We start from the raw sequence: 10,171 nt of genomic DNA on the forward strand, positions 1-10,171 counted from the left end.
TTGACGTTTTTTTCAATTTGCCTGTCTGTGTCTTTGATTAGGGCATTTAATCCATTTAAATTTAGGATTAATATTGATAGTTGTGAGTTTAATATTGTTGTTTAATGCTAGCTGGCTATTTTGTCCATTAGTTGATATAGATTCTTCATTATGGAGATACTGTTTACCTTTTGGTAAGTTTTTGGGATGACTGATACTGGTTGTTCCTTTCTGTATATAGTGCTTCTTTCAAAAGCTCTTGTAAAGCAGGCCTGGTGGTGATGAAATCTCTGAGTGCTTGCTTGTTTGCGAAAAATTTTATTTTTCCTTCATTTATGAAGCTTAGTTTGGCTGAATATGAGATTCTGGGTTGAAAATTCTTTTCTTTGAGGATATTGAATATCGACCCCCACTCTCTTCTAGTTTGTAAAGTTTCTGCTCAGAGATCTGCTGTGAGTCTGATAGGCTTCCCTTTATGGGTAACTTGACCTTTCTCTCTAGCTGCCCTTAGAATTTTCTCCTTTATTTCAACCCTGGTGAATCTAACGATTATGTGTCTTGGGGTTGCTCTACTTGAGGAATATCTCTGTGGTGTTCTCTGTATTACCTGGAGTTGAGTATTGTCCTGCCTTACTAGGTTAGGAAAGTTTTCCTAAATAATATCCTGAAGAATATTTTCCAGCTTGGATTCATTTTCTTCATGACATTGAGGTACACCTATCAAACGTAAATTAGATCTTTTCACGTAGTCCCATATTTCTTGGAGACTTTGCTCATTCCTTTTTACTCTTTCTTCTCTAATCTTGTCTTCTCGTTTCATTTCATTAAGTTGGTCTTTGACCTCTGATATCCTTTCTTCTGCTTGATCAATTCGACTGTTAAAACTTGTGCGTATTTTGTGGAGTTCTCGTATTGTATTCTTCAGTTCCATTAATTCACTTATATTCCTCTCTAAATTGTCTATTCTTGTTTGGATTTAATCAAACCTTTTTTCAAGATTCTTAGTTTCTTTACATTTGGCTAGAACATGTTCTTTTAACTCACAGAAGTTTCTTATTATCCACCTTCTGAAGCCTAATTCTGTTAATGGAACACACTCTTCTCCATCAGGCCTTGTTCCCTTGTTGATGAGGAACTGTGATCCCCTGTAGAGGGAGAGGCATTCTGATTTTGGGTATTCTCAGCCTTTTTATGCTGGTTTTTTCCCATTGTTGTAAATTTATCCACCTGTCATCTATTACCGACTTTCAAATTAGGTCTCTGAGTGGACGTCCAACTTGTTGATTCCCAGCGCCAGAATCTGAGCAAACCACTGCGCCGGCTAAAACAGCAGCGTTAAGATTCATGGTGCTTTTCTGCCCGGGAATCTCCGGTCTGGCTTCCTTCTTGAGTCCCTTTTTCAATCAGCCGAATAGGTGACTTTGCCTTCCCGGAGCTCCAAACGTCAACCAAAAGGGGACCCAGTCCCGTTTACTCTGCACCAAGAACCGCCGCGCTGGCCACAAGAGTCACGCTGGCAACCTTGGGGCTCCTCCACTGGGAATCTCCTGGTCCATGAGCAACAAATATTCATCCTCTTGTGTGGCGTCCTCTTGTTCTCTGTGCTTTCACTGGGAGCTACGATCCTGAGCTGCTAGTAATCGGCCATCTTGGATCTCTCTCCCCATATAAACCTTAATAAACCTGTGAAACGGGTAACTCTATTACCTTTTGCAACATAAATACATAAAATTAAAAGAAAATAAAAAGCATTGCTTTTTAATCAGATACATGTAGGTTCTAATGCCAGTTTCTGTAGACACTTGCTCTGCGATAGGGGCCAAAGAAGCCCCTTTTTATTAGCTGTTTCAGATTAATGGGCTTAATGCTTATTTTTGCAGAATAATGGGCGTTAGTGATAGTGTGTGGAGATGGTGGGCCAGTGCCCAGCACAGTGCTTGATACCATGTAAGTGTTCAATAAATGGTGGTGTCCTTATTATCGTGAGGGATTTCAGCACTGTATAGTAGAGGGTATAAGTACTTGAAAAGAAAGGCAGCCTAGCACTACTGAAAAAAATTCACCTCCCGAAAAAATCATTTTCTGTCACAGCTGAATTTCAAACACACAGTAATAACCGTCATCCTTGACTTTTTCAGCTTTTTTGTAGATTACTAAGTGGGTCTCAGCACTGGCAGCATATTAGAATCTCTGGGAGCTTTAAAAAATACTAACGCCTGGGCCTTGTACCAGGGATTTCAATTTAATTGATCTTGGATGGGGTCCAGGCATTAGTATTTTTAAAATACTTTTATTTAAAAAAAAAAAAAAGACCTTTTCAGGTAATTTTAATGGGCACTCAAGGCTGAGAATTACTGAAGAGCAATTTAGAATTTCTTAAACTTCTGGTAGGGTCCATTGCCTAGGGATTTTTTTCTCACTGAACATAGAAGCTGCACGAATGAATCTATGGAAACTCAGAAATGTGTCAGCCTTCCACATGCATTTCCTCATAGCTTCTCTCAGGTATGTTGTAACTGACATGTTTTAGGTTTCACTTTAGAACTCATTTTCTTTGCTATGGCCCTTTGGACAGTTCTGCTTATAATAGTTTCTTTTAAACAAGTGGAAGAAAAATGCTGCTCTGTGGATTTTAATTTGTTTTTGATATTCATCTATAAGTCTCCGGATAAGGTGAAAGCTGGGGAAATGTTGCTCCGGGCTGCTTCATTTTAAACATGACACCCCACCTCGCAACATTGGTTTCTGGTTTTCCGAGTTTTTTTCTGTTTGGGAAAGATTTTAGCAAAATCTTAGTTTAGCAAAAGCGTTTTTTATTTAAAGATGTTGGTAGTTTTTTCCTCCTAACCATAGAAAGCCTGCCTTTTCTAACTTTAGAAGTGTAATCTTGGATTTATTCTACTCTTTGTGCACTTGAACTTTTGTTTTAAAAAAAGTTAGTGTCCATTCATTAGTATTTTGTTTTATAGGATTATTTCTGTTCAGGGTTACTCCTGTACACATTCCTCTGCCAACCACTTCAAATCCTTTTGGAATAAGACTGTATGTAAAAATAAACTAAATGGCACTTTTGATTTTATAAGTTTTAAAATTTTTATTTTACATTTAATTTTACAATTTCCAACTTGTGGAATAGAGTATTTATGAGACATGCTATTAAGAGGTAGACGATCAAGATCAAGGCTGTTAATATTGCTAGGCTATGACTGGGCACAGTGGCTCATGCCTGTAATCCCAACACTTTGGGAGGCCAAGGGTGGATCACTTGAGCTCAGGAGTTTGCAACCAGCCTGGGCAACATGGCAAAACCCATCTCTACCAAAAATACAAAATATTAGCTGGGCATGGTTGCACATACCTGTAGTCCCAGCTACTCAAGAGGATGAGGTGAGAGGATCACTTGAGCCCCAGATGTCAAGGCTGCAGTGACCCGTGGTTGTGCCACTGAACTCCAACCTGTGTGACAGAATGAGAAAGTGTCTCAAAAAAAAAAAAATTGCTGAGCTAACATGCCTTAACACTAGAGTAACATGTATTTAAAATGTCCCTTCCAGTCGGGTGTGGTGGCTCACACCTGTAATCCCAGCACTTTGGGAAGCTGAGACGGGCATATCACTCTAAGTCAGGAGTTCGAGACCAGCCTGGCCAACATGGCAAAACCCTGTCTCTACTAAAAATACAAAAATTAGCTGGGCATGGTGGCATGTGCCTGTAATCCCAGCTACTTGGGAGGCTGAGGCAGGAAAATTACTTTAACCCGGGAGGCAGAGGTGGCAGTAGCTGAGATTGAGCCACTTTACTCCAGCCTGGGCAACAGAGTGAGACTCGTGTCTCAAAATAATAATAATAAAATAAAATGTTCCTTTGGTTTAAATCCTAAATTCACTCTTGGTATACTTTAATAGAATGTTGAATAAATATTTTTATTCTTAGAAGATTATTTCAGTATGTTTCGTATTACTTAGAGATTTCTGGTTTCTTAACTTTTAAAAATGCTGAACATATATCTTTAGATCTTTTATTTTCTATTAACTCAAAACATTTAAAAAAATACATAAAACAAAAATAGAATTTTTAAGTTCATAGTGTATTACCACCCCTAATCAAAAAATAATTCTATAACTGGCTGGGCGCAGTGGTTCATGCATGTAATCTGTAATCCCAGCACTTTGCGAGGCTGAGGTGGGTGGGTCACCTGAGGTCAGGAGTTCGAGACCAGCCTGACCAACATGGTGAAACCTCATCTCTACTAAAAATACAAAAATTAGCCAGGCATGGTGGTGTGTGCCTGTAGTCCCAGCTACTTGGGAGGCTGAGACAGGAGAGTTGCTTGAGCCCGGGAGGCAGAGGTTGCAGTGAGCTGAGATCACGCTACTCCACTCCAGCCTGGGTGACAGAGTGAGACTCCATCTCAAAAATAATAATTATTATTATATAATTGAAATATATTTATCTTTTAAAAGATGTCCTGATGCTGTGGTATTTCCTTATATATAAGTAACTTGAACAATAATGGAGAGTACAATCCTTAATATTTCTGTGATGTTACTAAGAAGAAACTTGCTGAAGCATTCTTTTCTGTCATATATCCATATGTGCATCTGTTTAACAAACATGAAGTATGAAGGACACGGGGTGTACAGTGTGGCGTGGATCCTCAGGGAGAGGCTGGGCAGTCACATCAGGATTTGTCATTCCCACTTTTGGTAATAATGCCTCTCGTGGAAGACAGATTAACCACAAGAAATTCTGTCTCTTCCTAATATGGAATCATCGTTTGATCATCAAAATCAATTACACAGTAGTTTTGAAGATTTTATTAGAAATGCAGTAGAGAAAAGCAATTTTTCTAGTGAGAAATCTGATCATTATAGTTTAGGGAATTTCATGAAGGCAGTTTTTTAATTTGACCTAGGTAGGATGGGGGGTAGATTTCAAGTGTCAGACTGTCAAACCTTTGAGAGTCATCAGCCTGTGTCTGTATTTTTTTTTAATATTTTTTTCTTCTTATCCTGAAGTGTTTACCTAGAAACAATAGGAAATATTAGCCAGAGTACAGATGCCCCCTTATGGAGGCCTGTAAATAATTGTAAAGCTATTTGCTGGTCCACTAATTACCAAGACAGCAAGCAAATCAGAGCTCTTTTTCTGGGTCTTTATAGTATGAATGGTCACATTTATAATTTATAATTTCAGCCATAGTGAGGAATAAGTTATGGATACATCTCTGGAATTCAGGGACCCTAACAAAGTTAAAAACCCTCAAGCAGTTCAATAGACTCCTACCTTCTCCTGGGAGGTCACTCCTACGAGACTTCTGAAGAGACCCAAATGGTGAGACTGAACAAGACTTAAAATCTTCAAAGGAGCTGGTAAGGAGTCTATGTACCAGGAATACATGCTCACCAGGAATAGTTCTCAGTATACATAGAGGTCACAGATAAAAAAAACAGGCCCACTGGCCCCATAATTAATATGATATGTATGTAAAGAGTTATAAGTGTATGTGTTTTTCCCAGAATTATGATGACAGTGATAACTATTTCAGTTGGCATCTCGTATCCTGCTTTTCCTGAACATGGGCATATTTATTTTTTACAAGGTGTTACGTTATGAGTTAATATGTAAATTGTAACATAAGGGGTATTTCTACCATCAGGATAGTTGTATGAGATTGCTTGTCAAGCTTGTTAAATATTTTTATTTCCTTTAGTCATATTCCCTAATAGTCGGATGGGTTATAAAAGTACTATAGACACTCGGGATAATTTTAAAATGTGATTGGGTTGACTTTTCTTTCCAGATAAAATATTGACTGTGTGTAGTTCTATATAATTATAACAAAAGCCTGAGTAGCTGAGTCTAGAAATATTTGTTGTATGCTCTAAAATATGTCGAAGATGTTCAGCTCTTCAACTTGATGGGGTTGTTTGCTAGCATTAAGCAGAGGTATTCCCACGATTTGAGTGATGCCTGGAGTTGGAAATGGATAACAGGTCCAGCAGGAGGCAGGTTAGCAGATGAAGCTATGGTCTCTCATTCTTCAAAACAAGGTAAGGCTGGGCACCATGGCTCACACCTGTAATCCCAGCACTTTGGGAGGTTGAGGTGGGTGGATCACGAGATCAGGAGTTCAAGACCAGTCTGGCCAACATGGTGAAACCCCACCTCTACTACAAATACAAAAATTGGCTGGGCATGGTGGCTTGTGCCCATAATCCCAGCTACTTGGGAGGCTGAGGCAGGAGAATTGCTTGAACCAGGACTCGAGAGGTGGAGGTTGCAGTGAGCCAAGATTGGGTCACTGGACTCCAGCTTGGGCTGCAGAGCAAGATTCCATCTCAAAAAAAAAAAAAAGAAAGCAAGAAAGAAAAAGAAAAAACCCAACAAGGTAGAGGAAATGTATTTTGCTTCAAAAAAGGAAGGGGAAAAATGAAGAAAAGTAGAGTCATAGAAAAGGAAAGCAGTAGTTTTAGTTACACACAGCAATTTTACAAGGGAGTAAGTTCATTTGATTGGGCATAACAAAAAGATCTGTTTTAGTTTCATTGTCTTGGGTGGAATTTGCACTTACAACGTTGTCTGCTTGTTCTGAAGATTTCAGGTAAGCTGTTTGTACCTTGAAAACATCAGTTTCTGGAGGCTTTTTGGTTAGCCTCAACTTGCGGTCACTCATGGGAGTAGAAGTCCATTGGTCTTAATTGAAAGTTCATTTTCATTTTGACACATGTAACTATGGGCCAATTGTAGTTCTTGTCAAGAGGACCTGTAGTGGCTCCTTCCAATAACGTTCTAATGCATTTTTTTGTCTGTGTTAATTAGCAGCTTAAAACAATAATTTATTTACTCATGATTCTGGGGATGAGCAGTTTGGGCTGTGCTCAACTAGGACAGCTTTGCTTTGCTCCACATGATGTTGTCTGACCCTCGCACATGCATTTACACTCAATTGATAGTTTATGGCCTCACTCACGTATCTGGTGGTGGCTGGCTATTGGCAGGAAAATGGAGGTAATGGGGTCATGTGTCTCTCATTATCCAAGAGGCTAGCCCAAGCGCATTCATGTGATGTTGATTTGAGAGTTCCTATGAGCAGTAACAGACAGCAAGCTTCAGTATGCAAGCAATGTTCAAGCCTCTGCTTGTGTCATATTGCTAATGTCTTGTTGCCCAAACTAAGTCATGTGTCCAAGCCCAGATTCAAAGAGTAGATAATTAGACTCCATTTCTTGGTGGGCATACCTGTAAAGTCGCATGCAGGGAGCATGCATATGGGATGAGAAGAATTTGTAGCCAGTTTTGCAACTTGACAAACATTGATTTCTCTTCTAGTGGAACTGGTCACTGAGCTAGAATTCATATGAAGGTTTCAATGATACCTCCTTTGGAAAGATGGCTTGTACAATCTGGGCACAAAACCATATACGAATGAGCTTCTGACAGTATTTAGCTAAATCTGCATGTGATAAAAAATAGTTCTTGGTAAAGTTATATTCCTAACCACATAAGGCATGCTATACATGATGTCCTAGAGAGAAAATCTGTATGAGCACTGAGGAGGTAGTCTTGTGGCCATTAACATTAGTGGCAAAACATTAGGCCAAGGCAGATTAGGGATTTTTGATACTTTAGACCTGGAGTCAGCACATTTTCTCAGTAAAAAGCCAGATAGTAAATATTCTTGGCTTTGAAGGCCACATGTGAGCTCTGTCACATAGTCCATATTCCTCTTTGTTTTTTCTACAAACCTTTAAAATATGTAAGAAATATCTTTTAGCTCATGGACCATATGAAAAGGCTTCAGGGCAGATTTAACCCATGGGCTGTAGTTTGCCAGCCCCCATTGGGACAGCTTTTATTTTAGTGCCTCCATTTGTTCTTTTTTACCTTTCCTGAATGGAGAGTACATTTTTCGTGATAGGAGAGAAATCCTTCAGAGTCCTGTAGGACTGTTACGGTGAAATGAGTTCCACAGTAACTGAACAGAAGTAGGAATTCCCTATATTGGGAACACAAAATCTAGCAATGTTTTTCTTCTGAAACATTTGTAGTTTTTTTTTTTCTTTCTTTCTTTCTTTTTGAGGTAGAATCTTGTTCTGTTGCCCAGGCTGGAGTGCAGTGGTACAATCTCAGCTAACTTCAACCTCTACCTCCCAGTCTCAAGCAATTCTCCTGCCTCAGCTTCTCGAGTAACTGGGATTACAGGTGCCCACCACCACACCTGGGTAATTATTGTATTTTTAGTAGAGACGGGGTTTCACCATATTGGCCAGGCTGGTCTTAAACTCCTGACCTCAAGTGATCTACCTGCTTCAGCTTCCCAAAGTGTTGGGATTACATGTGTGAGCCACCGCGCCTGGCCTATCCATAGCTTTCCATCAAGGAACAGGTTCTATTCATCCTGATAACAGACTATTACTAATATATATTTATAACTTAATGACCTGGATAGTTGTATAAAACCCATTTGTAAATGCTGAAAGGATCTTGAGGAATTTCTGTATTTTGTTTTACCTTTTCAGTTATAATTGGGTTATGTTAGTTATAGGTAAGACATTATTCTACCACTTCCAGATCAAATTTTGATTATTTTCATTATTTATTTACCATGGAGCTTAATTTGATTCTTTAATGACACAAAAAAATCATGGGTCAAGTTATCCACTTGATGGATCATGGCACTCCTGGGCCACTGTCAGAGACTGCCAGCATCCAGCTTTATGAAGAAAACATACTTGTAATTGCCAATATTGTTTCTCAGAAAGCTGGATTGTTATGAGCCAATTATAGCTCATCTAAATTGAGCCAATTTTCCTTCTAAGTGGGGATGGATGTCAATTTGATGGAATTCTTTGTAGTTGGGGTAATAAAAGCTACTCGTTTAGCATTTGAGTTAGCAAAGGCATTGTCATTGGTTTTCAGTGTAGTAGTTTGTGAGTGTCTAACTTACTGACACATATTTTTCATATTAAATAGCTTATAATGAATTTTCAATGTCTTTACCATTTTTAGTAGTTTCAGTGTCTTTACCATTTTTGATCAGAGTATCTTAAAAAGTAAAAATATCTGCTTTGTTTCTATAGCATCCCAAAGTTATGAACAATTCCAAATGCATATCTACTATCCGTTTAGTGTTTACAATTACTTCTTTGCCAAAGTGCAAGATCAAGTCAGAAGAATTCATTTATCCACTTGGGCAGACTGAACATTGGCCCATGGAGCACTTTGATAGCTGCATGTTAGGTGTCTACAGTGTATTCTGTACAGAAAATGACTTTGTGGTTTTAAGGTAAGTCATCTACAGATAATATTAAGTCACAATTGACTAAGATTTGATCTGGGCATTCTTGTGTGTTTAGTTTTTACTTTCTACTGAAAATATAATTTATGTAGTAAAGTACTAATCAAGTGGAGAGCTCAAGGAATTTCTACTTATATCTATTCATACCTGTGTAATATCTCCCAGGTAGAACTACAATACTTCCTAGCAACCCAGAAGGTTCCCTTGTGCCCCTTTCCTAGTCAACACAAACCCCTTTTCCTCAAGAAGTAACCACCATTCTGACTTCTTAGTTTTATTTTTGAATTTCATGTCGGTGGAATGATATAGTATGCACTCTTCTTTTTAGTCTCTTTTGTAAGTATAATATCTGTGAGATTTATATATATATATATGTAGTTTGTTGTTTTTTATGGCTATGTGGCATTCCATTGTGTAAATATACCATAATTCATTAATTCATTCTACTGTTGATGGACATTTGGGGTCTTACCACTTTTTGTTATGAATAAAGCTGCTATGAATATTGTTGTACATTTATTTTAGTAGACAGATGGATTGATTTGTCTTGGGTGCCTTTCTGGGTGATAGAGGAAGCATGTGTTTAGTAGGAGCTGGGCATTCTTAACCGCCAAGGTACCACAAACAGTCATGGATTCCTCCTTATACAGAAGAGGGAGTCAGTGGTGGGCTTAAAATCTGAATGATGTGAAATTGTGAAGTGGACAGTAGAAGGATTTCATCATCAGTGAGGCAGCTGACAGAGAAATGCTGAGTGCTGCCTAGAAGTAGCAAGGACTGCACAGCATGTGGAATGCAAAGAGTTGGTGCAGAAATGAGCACTAGTCAGCCTGGTGCAGGAGCTCTGACCACTGAGCTGCTGCCCCACCTGCCCATGGAGGCAGGGAGAAT

General features: G+C 38.8%; 1 protein-coding gene across 4 annotated transcripts in view; it reads left to right on the forward strand.

Annotated features, from left to right (window-relative positions):
• The window catches only part of KIAA0586 (KIAA0586 ortholog), a 134,630-nt gene extending 124,847 nt beyond the window's left edge, over positions 1-9,783 (forward strand). For 2 of the 4 annotated variants that reach the window (XM_064365918.1, XM_064365921.1), the window contains one exon: positions 9,112-9,783. In XM_064365918.1, the coding sequence (XP_064221988.1) occupies positions 9,112-9,272 (161 nt within the window). In that variant the 3' untranslated portion in view covers positions 9,273-9,783. Of the gene's footprint in view, positions 1-1,235 lie in introns of all 4 variants that reach the window. The other 2 variants (XM_064365925.1, XM_064365920.1) reach the window with 2 other exon arrangements.
• Positions 9,784-10,171: the final 388 nt, after the last annotated feature.

Source organism: Aotus nancymaae, unplaced genomic scaffold, assembly GCF_030222135.1.
Source record: "Aotus nancymaae isolate 86718 unplaced genomic scaffold, 86718_ANA_hifiasm-v0.15.2.pri h1tg000062l, whole genome shotgun sequence".
NCBI lineage: Eukaryota > Metazoa > Chordata > Mammalia > Primates > Aotidae > Aotus > Aotus nancymaae.